The sequence below is a fragment of the Acomys russatus genome, chromosome 4 (genome assembly GCF_903995435.1).
Source record: "Acomys russatus chromosome 4, mAcoRus1.1, whole genome shotgun sequence".
NCBI classification, from domain to species: Eukaryota; Metazoa; Chordata; class Mammalia; order Rodentia; family Muridae; genus Acomys; species Acomys russatus.
The window spans coordinates 80,862,666-80,882,844 of record NC_067140.1 but is presented as its reverse complement, the minus strand read 5'-3'; the positions used below and the strand labels follow the sequence as shown (position 1 = coordinate 80,882,844).

The following is a 20,179-nucleotide window of genomic DNA, read 5'->3' as shown; positions in this document are numbered from 1 at the left end:
TATTTATTTGCGTGTGTGCACATGTGCGCATGCACACCTGTGAGAACATGTGTACCCCAAGTATGGGTGTGGAGGTCAGAGGACAACTTGTGGGAGTCAGTTCTCTCCTTTGAACATGTGGGCTCCAGGGATTAAACTCAGGTTGTTAGGCTTGGCAGCAAGTGCTTTTACCCACTGAGCCACCTTGCTGCCCCTCCTTCCTTTTCTAACCCTCAATTCCAGCCTGCGATGCATTTGGCCCTGCATTATAAAAAGGGACAATTAGAAGGGAAAAAGAGGTACTTACCAAGAAACTTTTTCATCATAAATGAACTGTGAAAAAACAAAGAAGAAATGTGGTTAGAGGTGTGTGCACACATGTGCACATAGTGAGTTTTAAAATGGTGTGCAGTCGGTGCTCACTGCGGGCATAGTGCCACCCACAGCTGTGATGGAATGTCAGGCACCTGTGGGCAAACGCTGCAGGCTCTGGCTACTAAGAGTAAAAGGACAATCCGTGCAAAGATTGGGGTTCAGAGGGGAAGCACCAGGTGATCCCGGCCACCTTTCAGTTTCTGTCCCCAAACAGAGGGACTGGGAAGGATGACTCTGTTCTATAAAACAAGGCATGTTGTAGAATTGAGGTCTAGAAGGGGAGGTGGGAACTTGGCAGGTCCTTTCCGATGCTCATCCCTGAGTTGCCGCTAGTGACACTGCTGCACATCTCAGTGCAGTGTGCTGCCCTTCACTTTCAATGTAAGCACTCGATATTCCTCACACTCGACATTGTCCTTTTAACTGGCTCCTTTTGTTCCTAAGGGAGACGCTAAGTCACAACTGTAAGGAGGGGGGTCAGCACCCCTTAGCACCACACACAGGCGAGACAAGTGACCACAATGGCATCAAACTGTGTTTGCAGATCCTAGGCACTGTTGGCTGCCCATGCCCTGTGCTGTGGCCTGCCTTCTGTTAACGAAGGAGGCTACGAAAGGTCAGAGCAATCAAGGAAAGAAAGGGCAAATGGAGATTTTATTCTTATCTGTTGGGACCAATAGAGTGTCTGTAATAAAGTTTAACCAGTTAACCCCCCTGCCCAATGCCACCTCATATCAATTCCCATCTTGGGAAAACAAAACAAAATACAAGTGAACTACTAAAATCCTTTGATTTTATATAGGGAAACCAAATTTCGGAAAGCAGAAACAATATTGGGGTTGTTCAACCCACTGTGGAATTGGCTCTAGAACTCAGGCCTGACTTGTATTTTGTACCTCTTCCCATGACATACTTATGTGCCCATGTGACTCACAGGACCCACAAAAGGTGTACCTGTTGGGGAGGCAGGAATCCATGGAAATGGTTACATGGCTTCTTTGAACCTGGGGATCTTTGAGTGGTACTCCCTATAGAGGCAGAGGCCTCGGGAGACTGTTAAGGCAGAGGCTGCAGGGTAACCTTGGTACACAGTGCCAGGCCACCACACAGTGAGATGGTGAGTGCGGCTAACAGTGTGTTGCCGTTGCCCTGGTCTCCAGCAATTCTAATAATCTCCAGCTGTGCTGAAACACAAAAGATGCTTCAAAGACAGGTCACAAGACCCACAAGGAATCTTCTGGTGAGTTTAAAGGTCTAGGAGGTAGGAGCCAATGCTTACTTGTAACTGGTCCTTTCTAATAAGCTGTTGGGCAGAGAGAGAGAGAGAGAGAGAGAGAGAGAGAGAGAGAGAGAGAGAGAGAGAGAGAGAGAGGGAGAGAGAGAGACACAGACACAGACACAGAGAGACAGAGACAGAGACAGACAGAGACAGAGACAGAGACAGAGACAGAGAGAGAATACGTTGCTTCATTGTTTTTTGTTACTCTGTCTCTGCCATCAAGTCCAACAAGTTGACATTTGGATGAAAATGCCAAAGGCAAAAAGGGCAGAGGATGAGAGGAGCCAGGGGAGGAATTAAGGAAACAATGCATGGCTGGATGGTATGGAATCCACCGCTGGATGGTATGGAATCCACCGCTGGATGGTATGGAATCCACCACTGGATGGTATGGAATCCACCGCTGGAAAGAGTCATGCTTATTTTACAGTCACCAGCATTAACAAATTGTTATCGTGAAATAACGGAACAGAACCAATTATTTAAGATGGAAAACATTTTTATTAACTGCTTAATTCAATATTAGTCTCAGCAATGGGGATGGAACAATTACTTCATAGTCACTCAAGAGAATATGAGACGCTAGGAGAGTTTATTAACCAGGTCAATTTAATTCTCTCCGTCCAGAGAAGGCAGGCAATGCCACGTCTGAATGCAGCTTTAGGGAGCCTGTACTTCCTAAATTCTCCATAGATAGGAGCACACAGATCCTACAAAAGGAGTCATTGGGAGTCAGCTAGCCTCAGGACAGAGGCACAAGCAGCCCTCGTGTGCTTTCCATGAACAGCTGTGGGCTGGTACACCTTTAACTATTGATTACTTAAAGAAAAAGTAATAATGGCCTTAGTTGTACAAAGATCCCCAGTGCAGCTCGAATGTGAACTTCCCACAGATACATGTTCTCAAACACGTGGTCCCCGGCTGGTGCTTTGAGGGGATACAGAGCCTTTGGCGAGGTGGCCTCGGCAGCAGAAATGAATTATCGGTCTTGCAGGCAATGCCTGCTTCCGGTCCAAGCTTTCTGCTTCCCAATCCATCAGCTGTGAGAAGACTCGTCAAACTCCCTCTGTTGCCTACAGAAGCATGCCCACTCCTGTGCCTTCTGTGCCATGCCGGCCTGTGCCCCCTCTGAAACTGTGAGCTATTATAAACCTCTCCTTTAAGTTGCTTCTGTCACAGTGTTTTGTCACAGTGAAAAAGTAGCTAACACAGTCACAAATGGGGGATGGAGTTTACAGGGAGCCTAAATGACCAGAGACAGAATGGGCAAGCCTTGGTGAGGGGGAGATCGCGTCAGTTACTAGCCAGAGGCCAAGCATTTGAGCCTGCAGAACTGACATGGTGGAGTATGAGGTTGAAGAGGTGTGGTTGAGGAAGGCAGACACAGAAAGAAAAGTAGAGGTCATCCTCTTGCAAGTTCTAATACAGGGTAGTAATCTGGAAACATCCAAAATGCCCAATAGTTTTTCTTTTGTTGGGCTTGGGCCCGGGGACACTCTGTTTTCTCAAGTTAACAACTGCTGTATCTGCTACTGAGGAGAGGATAGATAAGCCACCCTTCCCCACCCCCCCAACCCCCACCCCTCCCAACAGGGACTTGGCTGTCCTCTGGCTAAGGCAGAAATGTGGGGTTCATCCCTGTACCTTAAAATGATTGTGGAGAGAAATGAGGGGATGCGGGACAGAGCATAAGATGGAAAAAGGAGGCTCAAAACCGAGCCTTGAAAATGGAGGTGGAAACAGGTTTGCTTCTTGTGGGAAAGGGAGGGGGGGTTATGAAGCATCTGAGAACACCAGTGGGGGCCAGGGCTGGCCTGGCCATCCTGTCGTTGAATAATAAAAATGAGAAAATGAACATTGCTGGCAGAATGTTCCTTCAGAAAGATGATGGTGCCTTCCATGATGGAGGCCTAGGATCATTCTGCATGGATAGTTAGAATGGGGGGGGGGTGTCTTTTTGTCTTTGCTGCTGCTGTTGGTTGTGGGAAATGGGCTTGTTATTCCTTACAGACATTATTTAACTTCATTCTCTTGATGCTTTGGTTGCTAGAGGGAATACCGCACACCTCTTTCCCTGCCCCCACGCTGCAGGGATAGCCAGGCTGTAGAGGGAATCTGACCATTTTTCACACTCTTGGGGGATTGAGAGATGGCTCAGTGGTTTAGAGTACCATCTGGTCTTCCAAAGGACCCGGGTTCAGTCCCCAGCTCCCACATGGCAGCTCACACCTGTCTGTACCTCCAGTCCCAAGGGATCTGACACATTAATACTAAGGCACATAAAATAAAAAAGTAAAAAAAAAAAAAAAAAAAAAAAAAAAAAAAAAAAAAAAAAGCCAATGTAGTTCCACTTTCCAACCACTAGGTGGTGCTCACACCCCAGCCGGCCACCCTGGGCTAGGCGCAAAGTTAAAAAGTAGTTCAAGCCCATTTCCAAAGCTCTGGTGAGCCTGTGGGAAGGAGCTAAAGCACCTTCAGGCAGACAGCCCACTGAAGCACCTACAGCCAGCCGACAGCTGCACGTGGCAAGTAGCAGTAGTCACCGCTTGACGTTCACTACAGTGGGGGTCAGGTAGGGATAAGTCATCTACGTCAACACTGAACCTTCTCACGAGTTGCAAACCAAATGGTCTCCTTCTATGGCATTTGAAAGTAACCCAACCTTTTCCCAATAGAAAGCAAGCTTTGGGTAGTCTCTGCTGTATGAGTTTGCGGCCAGGCACTGAGATGGCTCACAGTGCTGAGAGCCAGCCAGGCACTGAGATAGCTCACGGTGCTGAGAGCCAGCCAGGCACTGAGATAGCTCACGGTGCTGAGAGCCAGCCAGGCGCTGAGAGCCAGCCAGGCACTGAGATAGCTCACGGTGCTGAGAGCCAGCCAGGTACTGAGATAGCTCACGGTGCTGAGAGCCAGCCAGGTACTGAGATAGCTCACGGTGCTGAGAGCCAGCCAGGCGCTGAGATAGCTCACGGTGCTGAGAGCCAGCCAGGCACTGAGATAGCTCACGGTGCTGAGAGCCAGCCAGGCACTGAGATAGCTCACGGTGCTGAGAGCCAGCCAGGCACTGAGATAGCTCACGGTGCTGAGAGCCAGCCAGGCGCTGAGATAGCTCACGGTGCTGAGAGCCAGCCAGGCGCTGAGATAGCTCACGGTGCTGAGAGCCAGCCAGGCGCTGAGATAGCTCACGGTGCTGAGAGCCAGCCAGGCGCTGAGATAGCTCACGGTGCTGAGAGCCAGCCAGGCACTGAGATAGCTCACGGTGCTGAGAGCCAGCCAGGCACTGAGATAGCCACAGTGCTGAGAGCCAGCCAGGCACTGAGATAGCTCACGGTTCTGAGAGCCAGCCAGGCGCTGAGATAGCTCACGGTGCTGAGAGCCAGCCAGGCGCTGAGATAGCTCACGGTGCTGAGAGCCAGCCAGGCACTGAGATAGCCACAGTGCTGAGAGCCAGCCAGGCACTGAGATAGCTCACGGTTCTGAGAGCCAGCCAGGCGCTGAGATAGCTCACGGTGCTGAGAGCCAGCCAGGCGCTGAGATAGCTCACGGTGCTGAGAGCCAGCCAGGCGCTGAGATAGCTCACGGTGCTGAGAGCCAGCCAGGCACTGAGATAGCTCACGGTGCTGAGAGCCAGCCAGGCACTGAGATAGCCACAGTGCTGAGAGCCAGCCAGGCACTGAGATAGCTCACGGTGCTGAGAGCCAGCCAGGCACTGAGATAGCTCACGGTGCTGAGAGCCAGCCAGGCACTGAGATAGCCACAGTGCTGAGAGCCAGCCAGGCACTGAGATAGCTCACGGTGCTGAGAGCCAGCCAGGCACTGAGATAGCTCATGGTGCTGAGAGCCAGCCAGGCACTGAGATAGCTCACAGTGCTGAGAGCCAGCCAGGCACTGAGATAGCTTGAATTGTTGAGGAGAGCCTCTGGTGCTGAGAGCTGGGCCTCAGATTTGCTGAGCAAGTACTATTCCAGGGTCCTCACCTCTGACCTGTGTGTGTGTGTGTGCGTGCATGTGTGTGTATTTGCACTTAGGTTTCCACATACTCTGCAGCTGGGCTAAATGTGAACAAACAGAAACAGATTTGACAATAGCACTCTTTTTTTTTTTTTTTCTAGGCTCCCGAGAAGTGGTCGGGTACCATGGAAACGGGCTTGTCAGTCCTGGTGTTTGCTCTCGGATTCTTCCAGACAAGTCGGGCTGACTTCGGGCAGGTGGATCCCTGGATGTCAGAGCATCCCAGGGAAATACCAAGAGAATGGCTCCATCAAGATGGAAAAACATGGCAAAGACAAGTCGGGAACAGCTTGGGTGGAACCAGGAGAGGGGAGTGCATCACCTCCGTATCACTACATCAGCCCCAGTGTTTGAATCCTATAAAGCTATAACCACAAAGTGAGGATGGCTGCGCTGCTGCGATTTCATAATCTATGTTATGATCCCCTGGCACTGCTAGAATCTTAAGCAGTGAAAATGACAGGGGGGGGGGAAAATCAAGAATATCATTTTCTTTCAAGAGGCTAAAACTTGAAAAAAAAATCTTCCTTTCCTAACTATCAGATGAAGCTAGCTGCACCACCCCTCCCCCACCCGGCAGACTCTTCTTATCCAACAACATGGCAACCCCCGCCCCCCAGCTGTTCTACATTGGGAACACCCATGTTCCTCTTCAGGTCTAGGAGCAGGCTCAGCTAAGGGGAGGAACCCAAGCAGACATACTAGAGCGTTCCTGGTACGTGCCCCTCTGGGGTTTATGCTTTAAGGATCATGGACCACGTAAGAAGATAACTGGATGGCATCAGTGGTTGTGGGAGGGAGGACAAGAAATTAAGAGCTTGAGAATGGTGGCTCATATGCACCTAGGAGAACCTGCTACCAGGGAGAAAAGGGCTGGGGCAGTGGAACCCCGACACAAGGGCTGTTAAAATAAAGGACAAAACTGGACCCAAGCACAAACTAACAGTTTCAAGTCACTGTCTTTGTAAAAGCTGCATGGCGCCTCCTCAGCAAGCCATCTTTTGCCGCTGACATGGGCACCCCTCCCTGTTGAATGAGCAAAGATGAACCCAGCCTCCCAGAGCTCCTGGCACCACACAGCTCTCTGCACAGAAAATCCAGTCAACCTTTGGGTAACCGTTGCCAACTTATTGCAAGACTTAAAATTCTGTCATAGGCATTCCGCTGTCATCGTTTATTCCCTCTTGGCCAGAAGGAGAGATGAAACAAAATGACAGGATGGTTGATGTGTGGGAATCCAGAGGGATCAGTTGATTCCCAGTGAAGAAGGGAATTAGGAGGGAGAGGTGACTGGCTAGAGAAAAGGCCATCTGGAAAGTCAAGGACAATGTTTGCCATGACCGTTAGGATTGCTTTTCTTCCACAGGAGCAACAGGACAAGACCATTTTAAGAGAATGTAATTGTCATGGTGGATAGCTTTGTTAAATTGGCACAACTTAGAAGCACTTGGGAAGTCTTGATGGAGGATTGTCAACACTAGGTAGGCTTATGGGCATGTCTGCAAGGACTGTGTTAACTGGTGTGGGAAGGCAGCTCAGTATGAGCAGTAACGTTCCCTAGGCAAGGAGTTGGGAACTGTGTAAGGCTAGAGGAATTGAACTGAGTGCAAGCAAGTGGTTGTACCTGCACTCATTTCTCTCTGCTCGTGACTGTGGCTGTGATGTGGGAATCTCCTCCCTTGACTTTCCCCAGGGGTGGACTATCACCTGGAAGTGTAAGCCAAATAAACTCCTTTTCCCCTCTATCGCTCTTTTGTCATAAAAAAAATTCACTGCAACAGAAATGAAGCTATGAGTTCTTTCTTTCTTTCTTTCTTTTTGTTTTTGTTTTTTGAAACTTCATGAGTTCTAGAGGATGAAAGGTAGAGCTGTGTTTTCTAACAACATACTCTCAGAATAAGGAATATTTCAGAATCCTGGAGGCAAAGTCAGAATTCTATATAGCTGCACTGTATAACTGGAGCTATACTGGAGTGGTGCAGCTGAACCGTCTCAGACACTTGCTTTGTGAGCCTGAGAGGCACGCATGCCTGTAGGATGCTCATTCTTTCTCCAGAACAGTTGGCTCACGAGAACTACACTGTCAGTTACTAGCCACATGTGCCTGTATGGTGCAACTAACAAAATCAAAATTCAGTTGTTTGCTCTCAAGAGCTGCATTCCAAGTGTTCAGCAGCAGCACATGAGCATATGGCTACCACGCTGCACATGACCATATGGCTTCTACAGGTGCACATGACCATATGGCTGCCATGATTGCACATGACTATATGGCTACCATGGCTGCACATGACCATATGGCTGCCATGATTGCACATGACTATATGGCTGCCATGGCTGCACATGACCATATGGCTGTATGAAACAGTGATAAGGGATAGATGACCTTGAATTCACCCACTTCCGGTAGTCATGTGTTAAAGGATTGGTGCTTAGGTTGGCACTATTGGGAGGCTCGTGAAGTCTTTGTGGAATGGAGCCAAATGAGTTGCTGTTCGTCCATCGGGGCCTGTCCTTGAAGGTGACAGTGGGATATCTCTCTGTTCCTGTTCTCTTTCTTGTTGTTTTGTTCATGAGCTTGGTATTTTGTTCCATCGCATACACCTGTCAATGGTGGTCCCAAAGCAACAGTGGTTCTTGAATTTGAACTTGGGCTTCTGGGTCCATGAGCTTAACAAACCTTTTTATTTATAATTGCCTCAAGTATTTTGCCATGGCAAGTACAAAGTGACTAAGCCAAAGTCACTGGTCATCTCTGACAAGCTCAGCTTGTCATCAGCTCAGCTGTTTCTTCACCTCAATGGGATCTCTTCACCCAGGGGCTCTGTAAAGAGCTCCCCCTAGTGATGGGAATGGAAGCATTAACTTGTATAAGCTTCTTTGCTGTGCCTGCACTGGGTGGCCTGAGGGCTGTGCCAACAGGGGTCAATGGTCTATCACCCTCAGACAGACAGCACTTTGGATTGGATTTCCCCAGGTTATGGGTAAGCTAGTCCACAGATTTTTCCATCTTCCATGGAGGTTCTCTCCTCTTCACATCCCCAATCCCTGACTAAAACTGAGATGAAGGGTAAAAATAAAATATTTCCTTTTGGGCAGCTGTTAGACTGATGGTGTGATGGATCATTTGCATTTATGTAAATTTCATGATTATGTAAATCTTAGCAACATTTCAATGCAAGAAACTTGACAGGCTGGCTGGAATTTGGAGAAAGGGGAGGACTGTGAGGCCTACTATGCCCATGGACCAAGTGCTCCCAGGTGTGGGGGTGCTGAGGAGAGGCCGGGGAGGGCTGCACTGCTCTGTGGACAGCTGTCACATTTCTGAGCAGGCACACAACCAGAGGCACTGCAGAGAACACAGCATGCTCTCAGGACTTAGTAGAGGTGTCCCTCTTGCTCCTGGGCATCGTCTAGCTCTCCTATGGTCCACGATGTCAACAGAGACGGCGTGTGAGGCTGAAGGGGGTCTCCATTCCTGAAGGGAGGCCAACGGGAAGAACGCACTGCGTGTTTCTGAAAGAATAGCTGCTTCAGACAACGCTGTATCACTGTCGTCTCTAGCTTTCTCCTTAAAACAGACTGATTGCAAAATAGCACAGAGGAAAAATTTAGATGGAGCCTAAGTACCAAAGCGACTAACTTTGGGTCTGAAAATGAACTGTTTTTATTTTGGGGGTGGGGATTGTGTGTGGAATGAATGCACATGCCTGTCTCACTCGCCTGTGTTTTTTGCTTTCTGCTCTGTCTGTGTCCCATTTTCAGCTGCTACATCTCGGCGGTCTTAAGTACAAGCAATAATGAAGCCATGAGCATTTTCCTGGCTGGACTCTCTGCGCTCTGTTCCTCAGCAGCAAGCAGCATCTCTGGAGAAGCTGTCTTGGCTACTCTTCGGGTCTCCAGGCCTCCTGGCTCGTCCTTGGGGCTCTCCTGTGTGACTCTTGAGGGCCTCCTGACGAGAAGATACGTATAAATGGCATCTGGTCCCACTTAATCCAGGTTTGCCCTGTGAGGGAGTTGGCGTTCCTCGTACAACCTCAGAGGGTCAGCAGTTACTCCTGCCAAATGTTCCAGAACTTACAAAAAAAATTGCTAGCTAAATTAAATTGTTTGAGAAACTTGGTGATTATTTTGTGGGCCAGGGAAAGGGCTTTTTCACAGAGGTATTTTAAGTGGCCATGGCACAGTCCTGGAGCAAGCTTCATGCTACTTAAGGAAAATGGGAAGACAGCATTTTGGTTCTATGTCTCGGTTCACAAAATAGAGGAATTTTTTAAAAAAGGTATTATCATCAAGCTGCAGGGAGCTTGTGAGTCTCAGTGTAAGGCTGGGGTGTGGAATAGATGTGAGGGTGCTGTGAGAGACCCTGCGCTAAGTGCTGCCCTTCTGGACTGAGGATGTGTCTTGCTCCTCACCCAGTCTCAGGTGGAAATGACCCCAGATGGCAGAGCTGGGGAGATGGTTCAGTAGTAATGTTTTGCTGATCAAGCACAAGGACCTGGGTCTGGGTTCTCAGCTGCCAAGTAAAATCTGGGCATGGTAGTATGTGTTTGGGGGCGGAGCCAACTGGGTCCTGGGCTTCCTGACCCTGTCTAGTCAAAATAGGAGGCTCCTGTGTAGTGAGAGACCCTGCCTCAAAAAATAAAAGACAGGTGATCGAGGAAGACATCCCAACATCAGATTTTTGCCTTCACGGAGGCAAGTTAATACACAGGGACACACACACACACACACACACACACACACACACATGCGTGTGGACACATACACACACATGCATGTGTGTGCACGCACGCACACACACCACACACACACACACACACCACACACACACACACACCACACCACACACACACACACACACACACACACACCACACACACACACACCACACCACACACACACACACACACACACACATGCGTGTGGACACATACACACACACATGCATGTGTGTGCACGCACGCACACACACCACACACACACACACACACACACACACACCACACACACACACACACCACACCACACACTCGATAGATAAACTGACAGACCGATACTATGAGAATAAGATGGCGAGGAGACCTGGTGGCACTCAGAGAAAGAATAAGCAGGCTACCAAGATGAGACTTGATAGCCTATGACCATATAGTGGGGGAGGAGGTCCCCCTGGGTCACAGACCTAGGGGAGGGGAATAGGGTGAAAGTGGGAGGGAGGGGGGAATGGGTACAAGTGAGGGGAAAACAATTGAGATGCAATCTGAATAAATTAATCAAATAATAAAAAATTAATAAAAAAGATTTGCACTCATTAACAGAGGTCAGAATTGTAGATAAACTAAGTCTGTACAAAATATTATGATCTTTTTCCTTCAGAATTTTAAAAGTTGATTTTGAAAATGATCACGGCTGCGCTGGAGAACCATACCCCAAAGGGTTTCCATCCACAGTGAAGTCACACTTTCCAAAACGCGTGCCCGTGGTGAACGATGACGCAGGTTGCAATGTTGTTTCCCAGATTCTACTCCAGACCCTAACGAGGGAAAGTCTTCGGCTTCTGCATTTCCGATAACAGTGTCGATTGTTTCAGATGCTCACTGATACTGGGTGACCATCCCTTCGCGTACAATGGAGAAATATTCAGCCTTGAAGACTCTCCTCTTATCTGTCCCACTTTTTAACAGTACACTAATGCAATTTCCCTCAAAGTCACAAAACCCTAGTTTTGACAACCCATCTGTAAATACACAGCTCGAGTCTTTAGCTGATGGCAAAGAAAGATTGGATGCTGCAGCTGACTGCTTGCTGAAGGAAACACAGGGCTGCCCCAGCAGCCAGCACGTTCAGATGTCTCAGCCCTGTGATTTATGTGCCACGTCCCCAGGGCAGATGGTTCCTTGGCCCAAAGACCAAGTTCAGGAGGGTGTGTCACCTGTGAGCAGAGAAGCCACGCCTCCTTACTGCTTCACACACCATTAGCAGCAATTACATCTGTGTTATCTTGGACAGGCCCAGATAAAGTGGACTAAATACAAGCCCGTCCACACACTGTCCAGGAGGTGTCTATGCTGAAAGCTGACAACTCGCAAGACTGCTCTGGGGCAGTGGATATGGCTGAGCCTGTGCCTTGGGAGACCTTGACTGTCTCCTTTCTATGCCATTGCCTTGTTTTTGTGAGCCTAGCCATCTCTTCGAACCTCATCAGAGTGGACAGTTGCATTCACTTATGGTTGGCCTCCCTCCCTCACACTTGTCTCTTGAAAGAAAAACGTAATTTTCAAAAAGTATGGAAAAAATATCCTAAAAGTGCAGAATAGTGGAGTGCACATGAGCAATGTGTGCTGGTCCCTCACAGGACAAAGCTAACCAGAAGCTGTGTTTGGGAAATCTGGGTTGATATTAAGAGAGTCTTCTTGGGTTGAAGTGACTAGTCTGTTCCTAGCTAAGAATAAGCACAGAGTTCATGTGTGCCCTAAGGCTCATTGCCCATGACTTCAAACGATGGACACAACGCCCTGAGTCCTTCTGCTTTTGAGGTGGGTCTGGATTCTGCCAGAGATTCTCCTCTTTAGCCCCAGAGCTCAGAGGACACACCTTAGAACCCATGTACCGTTGTTTTTAGGACAAACCTTGTGGTAGTTTCCAACCCCAAACCAGCTACAGGGAAGTGCTCTGTGACACGGCTCATCCAGTCCTGGTGTTTAGGTGAGAAAATGGAAACCCAAAGAGAGCGATTTCTCTAAGCTCAGTGCCGCTAGTAAGAAGGTGCAGTAGGTTTGGTTTCTAGACACTCAGAACATATATATTATACCTCTTATTAATTATGAAGTATTGGGTCATACCTGCCACAATCTGCCATTTCTAAAGATGATGGTATAGTCACGAGCCAAGCCGGAAGACGTGATAACCAAGGACCCAATGATTCAATTCCCTCTTTGAGTTGGAATGCCCAACAGCTGGAAGCAGCAATATCCAAGGGCACAGGAAGATGGAGAACTCTACTTAAGCAGGTAGAGCATATTCGCCATCTTCCACCATGTTTTATTTAGGTACTTGAGGGGTTGGCTGATGCCCACTCGCTTTGGTGAGAGTGGTCTTCTGTCTTAATTCTATTGATATAAGTGCTTTGTCTGGCCCCAATCTGAAATATCCCAGAAGGTTTTTTTTGTTGTTGTTTGTTTATTTTTTTTCGAGACAGGATTTTTCTGTGTAGCCTTGGCTATCCTGGACTCGCTTTGTAGACCAGGCTGGCTTCAAACTCACAGTGCTCCACCTGCCTCTGCCTCCTGAGTGCTGGGATTAAAGGTGTGTGCCATCACACCCAGCTTTATCCCAGAAGTTTTAATTATTTGTTCTTTAGCTGGTTCAGGAAGTGAGGACCAGCTGGTGGGAATTGATGACACCAGATGCAGGCCTTGGAGGCCTTGGCCACTTTCTCCTGTCTCATCAGCCCGAGTCCATCATGATGATGTCGACACATGCTCCCACCGCCACAGTCTTAACTGTTTCACCATCCTTCCTTGCCACAATGGCCTGAAACCCTCTGAAATTTGAGCCAAAACAAACCTTCCTTCCTACCTTTAAGTCGTATCTGTCACATGTCGTTACAAGGACACAGTAGTAACCAATACACAGAAACACCCCAACTACTGAGCCTCCCTTAGCCCAGCCAAGTGGACACATAGAATTAACTGTCACACAAGGAGACTTGCATTGGCAGTCACATCTACAGTTCTTATTTGCTTCCCCTCTTTGCAATTACCTACCCCTACTACCTACTACTGTGTGGCTCCACTTGCCAAGGTGGGGAGTTTGGTTCCTTCTGGTCCTTTAAATGAGGAAAGAACATTCGCAGGGTTTCTTGGTGGAGTCTTAGAGAAGGGAGAGTAGTAGGTGACAGAAGTGCTCCATGCTGTAACTGGACTCATGAAAGACTGCAGTGTGGCAGCGGTATCCATTTAGGCTGGGACTGATGCCCCACGTGAAGTGGGGGACTTGCTGGAGGCATACAGTGAAACTAGGTAATGTGAGTTTAGGGGAGCTGGAGGAAAGGGCGACCTAAGGCAATTTCCCCGTTGGGTGGTCAGGATAGAGATGAGCACAGTGGACATATAGGAAGATAATCCAGTTTTGTTAGACACGTCAAGAGTCAGTACAGAGGGCAAGGTCATGTCACGCAGATACCACGTACAAAGCTATTTACCCTGTACAATGGGCCTCAGGGAGAACAGAGGGGTGGGGTGGAGTCATGGAAGGGATGCTGTGTGAGGAAAAGGAACATTCTAGAAGGGCTTACAGAATGAGAGGGGAAAAATTCTGGGATACTGGAGAGGGGAGTCAGGAGCCATGAGGTCAGCGAGAAGGAACAGTTAAGAGGGTGACAGAATGGTTGCATGGCATCTCTTCGCTCCAGACAACCTAAAGCCACTGCTCTGAGTCCCCAGTGAGCATCAGGGTTCTGGGTAACCAGAGTAATTTGGAGAAAGAAAAACCTGTCTCCACACAGAGGCACAAACATGCCCATTAGCCACCACGTCCTTGAGAGAAACTGCACACTGACAAGGGTTACACTGCCCTGTGTTGTGTCTTAGCAAAGCTGAACATGGTACAAAACAACTTACCACAATGAGTGCGACCACAGACAGGGTGTAGTAGATGGAATCCCTCAGCAGGCACCAGGAGGAAAGAGCCACCACCTATAGGAAAAGGGAGACAAACAGGAAACACTTTGTCAGGCTTCTTAAACAAGACAGCGTGACTCTTGCCAGCATTCGTCCTCCATGAGGACCCAGACAGAGGAGAAAAGAAGGGAGTGTTTCCCCTTTCCACTTCAGTAGAGTCATCTGTATTCCTGGCCAGCGATACACTGAGAGGCCATGCTCGCGTGTTTGGCGCCTGGCTCCTTTAGCCTGCTCATCAATTGGGAGTTGTGAAAAGGCTTCAGGTGTGTTAGTCTGGATCCTCTCATGAGCAGAGGCAGCAGCTGGACCAGTGGGGAAATGACTAGTGACGAAGAAATGGGAGGGACCAAGGGACTTGTACCACTGTGATTCGGGTCTGACCTCTGAGAAGGAGAGAAGAAAAGATGGCGTGTCAGGCTTCTGGGTGGTTCCACAACTGTGTGGCTAAGGTCAAGGCGGGGCCTCGGGGCGAAGATGCTCACTGAAGGAGTCTTAGGACTTTTGTGAAGGGAGTGACAGGTGTGAACTTAGCGCAGAACAAGCACCTGGACCTGGCAGCTGCCCCCCTTCAGAAGGCAGATAAGCCCCTGTCAGCTCTCCAGGTCCTTGTAGACCCCTTCAGCTTCTCTTGCCGTGCTTCTATCACACAGCTCCATCTGTTAGCAACTGACCAGACTTAATGAGAATTACAAAACAAATGGGTTTACCTAGGAATTTGGAAAGAATGTTTCTTTAGTGGTTGGTCTGTGTCACCTTAAGGAGATGCTGGCTTGGCTGTGACTAAGCCAGAAGCACAGAGCTAAGCCAAGGCTACAGAAGGAGAAGGGGTCTTGTTGAAACAACCAAGCTAGGGAGCCAGGACCGGGCATCACGCGGAGGTGTGGGCAAGCCATTTTCTTCTGCTGTAAATCCTTCAAAGTCTCTTTTTAGGGGATACCTGGCTCTACTTTGGCAGACTTGTACAGCGACTCATGGAAAAGTCCACAGGACCATGTCAGCTGGCTGTTGGATTATCCCTTCGTGGGAGGGGGTGAGGGGGGGAGTGCCATGTAACTCATGGCCACATGTCTTTGGCTGCTTTTACTCTTGGACTAGTTAGTGAAAATGACACCATAAATGTCAACACTCCCGGGTAAGTCAGTGAGAGGCATGTGGTACACTAGGCACATCCGAGAAAAGGGACCCCAAAGGTAAAGGGGCCTCTCATACCTCCACTGATCCCGACTGCTCGGGCCACCAACGAAGACCAGGCAGAGTAAACTGAGAAGAGGTTGTTTACAGTCAAGTAACATGAAAGGCAGGGCAGCCTCTTCCATTAATGCTTCCTCTACTGTGTATACCGACACGCAGACACTTTCCAGAGCTAATTCTTCCTCATTAAGGTCTGCACTGGCTGGTTTAAGTTAATGCTGGCAGGGTTGTCCAGAAGAGACTCACTCCACGGCAGTGGCTGGAGAAGCACTGCAGAGCTTTCTTTGTCCTTTCATCATCTCCCTGGGACCGTGGCCTCTTCGACGCTGTGCTCATCACTCTCCACGGATAGAACAGAAGAAAATGGAACTAAGCCGCTCATTTGTCAGCAGGCTGCAAAAGGTCTTGGATATTTACTCAATTTATTATAATCAATTGAATTTACAGCTTGAGACAAATAATCAGTTCTGAACCTCTTTTAGCAAACCACTTGGGCTTCTTGATGACAGATTGAACTCACACTTCTGCCTTTGCTCTTTTTTATTATACTGTGAGCACATGACACTACAAATATTTTAAAAACAAGGAATAAACCCAAAAAATACAATTTTGGAATCTGGAAAGCCGGGGAATAATTAGCCACTCATCTGGCTTTGCAGAAAATTCAGAAGTCAGGCTGCATTTGGGCCTTGAAACAGGACAACTAAAAGGCTATCTAAGAATTTCATCTCTAGATGTCCGCTCTCATTTTAACACTGTCGATCCCTCATCTTAACAGAAAATAAGAGTGGCACCGCCTGAGCAACAGCAGTTCAGAAAACAGAGGTGCAGAAGGAGGGGACAGCCAAGGGCATCGCCTAAGAGCAACTTCCAGAAATTAAGGACTTCTACATTTTCCAGTTCTGAATACCCTCATGTGTGTATCACAACAAACGACAACAAAACAAAAATACAATCCATTTTCTTCACTTAGATTAACTATACAAAGTGCACAGCCACAACATTTCACAGCAGTCACCTAGGAACAGACCTTAAAATGGGGACAGAGACAGATGAAGGAGGGAGGGAAGGAGGGACAGACAGAGGGAGGGACAGACGAAGGGACAGACGAAGGGAGGGACAGAAAGAGAGGAGGGGGAAGAAGGATATATAAAGGAACGAAACCAGATTGACAACTGAATTTTCAAAAAATATACTAGAAACCAAAAGGAAATGGGTAATCCCTTCAAAATTAGAGAGGGAAATTATTTTAACTGAAAGTTGGTTTGTACATCCAGCTTCTTAGTTTAAAAGTGGGAAAAGAGTGAACAACAAAGAACCTCCTGGTGGAGATGGCTTAAAATACGCAAACCACCCACTGGGCAAAATGCCCTGTTTCATCCACTGACAGAATTTTGCCTAAAAATAGGCAAGCTTGGATGTAGGCAGAGTTGACGACCAAACTCTGCCAAGACAGGGCAAGCAAGTCCTCAGTAGTTCCTGACTCAAAAATATGTATTTCAGATATACTGGTCCAGAAGGCTGAAAATAATGCTCCAATGTTATAGAGAGTTATAGGTGACTGTTCAGGCAGCAAAGTATCTCTGTCATTTTTTTTTTTCAATTTGGAAGCTGCTAAGCTGCACTTCCTGTTTACTCAGGTAATTAATTTTATTTCTTCTCAAGTCTCTGATGAGGTTGAAGACCGAATAGTTTAGTTTCACAATTAAACTTAGTTGTTTAGGAGTTAAGATGTTTTTTAGGTCTAGATAGGTGTTTTAAGTTGATAGAGATGAGATACGATAGACATTGAGTTACATTCAGAATTTTAGACTCACCGAGATAGGAAAATGTTTTCTTCAGGTTGCCAAATACAAACAGCCCAAACACTATGAATGTAACATTGATATAATTCCTGATTGTTTCATGGTTCTTCTTGCTGTATGTAGTTTATTATATATATAATAATATAAATGCATATGTATGTATATGTAATATAAATGTAAAAATATTATAAAAAGTGAGAAAAAGAATAAGTGCTAAAGTTTAGCTCCTTTAAAAATTTGTCTTTGATGCTTCATTACTAAATAGACTTTACTGGAGGATGCACTTCTTCAAAATAGGAATTACATAGAGGGCATGTTACAAAACATCATAAACTTAGCACCTACACCCTGTAGTAATAAGTGAAGGATGTCTTTAGAATGATGACAAAGGCAAATCACAGGAGGATGATAAAATATAAAAATATAATATTTGCGGGCAGTTTAGTGGGGGCCTAACCAGACCGGTGAAGATCGGAAGACTCCAGACGAAATATTCCAAAAGAAAAAAAAGATAGAATATCTGATAATTTGGAACTCATAAAAAGGTTTGAGAGTTCTAGGAACAGAACATAGAAAATGAGGCAAACAAACAAACAAACAAAACTAACAAAATAAAGGCAATCATTGTGGAGTGCAGTGACCCACACCTGTAATCCCAGCACCTGGGAAGCTAAAGGCTGCATGGCTGTGAGCTTGAGGCCAGTCTAGCCTACATGGTAAGACCCTATCTCTAAAACATGCAGACTCAAGCCAAACAGAAACAAATAGAATGACAGTTATAAACTACTAGGAAAACAGGACTACTCCCAAAATGTTATGAATCATTATGTATTGATGGCGCAGTTATTAAGGAGAGGTTGTATAGCTGTAAAGGCAGACTGTTGTATAGCCAAACTTAATGATACAAGTCTTTGAGGACAACGCGGGGATGGCCGGGGCTAACGGCTCCTCTCCCATGCTAGGAAGTCAATACAGAACAGCTGCAGCTGAGAAGCCATTAGCGGCCACCTCAGTGTGTTATGTAGAGATTTCACAGTGGACACCAAGAGCAGTCACATTAGAGGGAAGTGGCTCCCTCAGATGAGTGGGAAATTGGTAGTGACCGGGCTGGAAGACAGCTGACTTTCATAAGAAATCGCCAATAACTGGTTCATTGCTTAAGCTCCGTGCCTTTATGATCTTAATAAAAACGGGAGCATGCGCTACAAATTACCTACTGATGCAGGAAATGAACCTCGCACCAAGTCCAGATGTCAAGTCCGAGCAGACTCTAACACGTTTTCTCTCATTATGAACTGTTTTCAGCATCTGGACTGCAGACAGACCTCAGCCCCAGATTAAGATGTAACACGTTACAAAACCAGTTTCCCTGCTACAGAGAGGGTGAACCATGGAACATAGAAACAAGGAGTCAAACCAGCGAATAATCTCTTTCTCCTTGGGAGGGAGCTGAGGAGAGGCATACTCCCAAACCTTCCACGGCTCTGCTGTCCTTCCTGCCTAACTTTCCGATACCACCATCCACTGACAATGGCCATATTTATCTGACCCTGCAACCCAGGGCTGGAAAAGGTTAGTTCATGCCATCTGCACACCAGACTACTGTGTTAGGGCTTGCCCTCTTTAGCCAGCTATTGGAGCTTGGCAAGACTGAGAAACTTGACCAAGATTGTGCCAGTAGAATTGGGGGAGAATTAGGATCTGAACCCAGGAAGCTTGGGTTGTAAATCCCTGTACCTGCACACAGTGCTGTACAGTACCCCACGGGAGGCAAGGCTGAAAAGAACGGATGTCCTGTTGCCATGGTATTGGCTCTTATAGGGAGGGAGTTCCCTTCCTTCAGAACTGCTTTACGCTGTTGGGACAAGAGTCTTAGAAATGTACCTAAAAGGGAAAGAAGCTGAAGCCTAAAATACAAAACAGCACTGGCCACAGTTAAATTTAAAAGTTAAGTCCTTCAAGGGAGATGCAGGGCAGACTGTCAAAGCATACAGACTACAGGTAGGGGCGTGGCCGTAGTAGGAGGGAGAGAGTTGGTTACATGCATACTGGAACCAGTGGTCCATTAATCCACTCCTCAAGAAGAAAACCCCTGCTATTGCTTGGTAATTGTTGCAGTTTCCATAAACATGAATACGTGAACCCTACAGAGTCCACACTGCCTCTCAGTGGTAGATGGAGGCAGGGTCTATCTGACTCACACCCTGAACATATTTCCTGGTGGAGATGGACATGTCAGTATCCCTGAGCCAAAAGAGAAGAAGGTCTTGTGCATCTGTCTGCAGGTGTCACCCAACCCAGCGCAGGGTGACAACCTGCTGTCACACAATGATGGAAAGAGGGCAAGATAAGTCAGAGACCAGAACAGGGGCCCTGGGAGAAAGCCAACAATGAGTAATTCTACCCTTGACCTCATTAATCGGTGGTACAGATGCTGGGGACTGCAAAAGGCCGTCCAGTGGCAAACGCCTCCGAAATCTAGCTAGAAGCTCTGCCCCTCTCCCCTAGCTCCAGGAATCCCTCCCAGCTGGAATTTCATCTTGATATTTCCTTGCTATTTCTGGAGTGCATTTCACACATTCTTGACTGACTGTGCAGCTTCGATTTCCTTCTTATAATTCATTTCAGAGTGGTGTAAATGAGAAAAAATATCACACTTCCCAAACAGAGGAAAACATAGTCTTTTCTCTTTCGGGATTCTGGATTCTTCAAAGAGGTTAAAAATAATTGTTTACAATAAATTTTTGTCTTCTGTATGTTACTACAGATTGTAACTCTCCACATGTTTGGAGATATAAAGTATATGTGCACATAATTCAATATAATATATATATATATGATTGGTTTTTATTGGTGAC

At 47.3% G+C, this 20,179-nt stretch overlaps 1 protein-coding gene across 1 annotated transcript in view; it reads right to left on the bottom strand.

The window, feature by feature from the left end:
- The window catches only part of Slc24a3 (solute carrier family 24 member 3), a 142,953-nt gene that overhangs the window by 52,242 nt on the left and 70,532 nt on the right, over window positions 1-20,179 (bottom strand). Inside the window, exons 6-7 of the mRNA XM_051144931.1 lie at window positions 14,266-14,340; window positions 287-312 (exon numbers count right to left, since the gene is read on the bottom strand). Of these exons, the coding sequence (XP_051000888.1) occupies window positions 287-312; window positions 14,266-14,340 (101 nt within the window). The remainder of the gene's footprint in view (window positions 1-286; window positions 313-14,265; window positions 14,341-20,179) is intronic.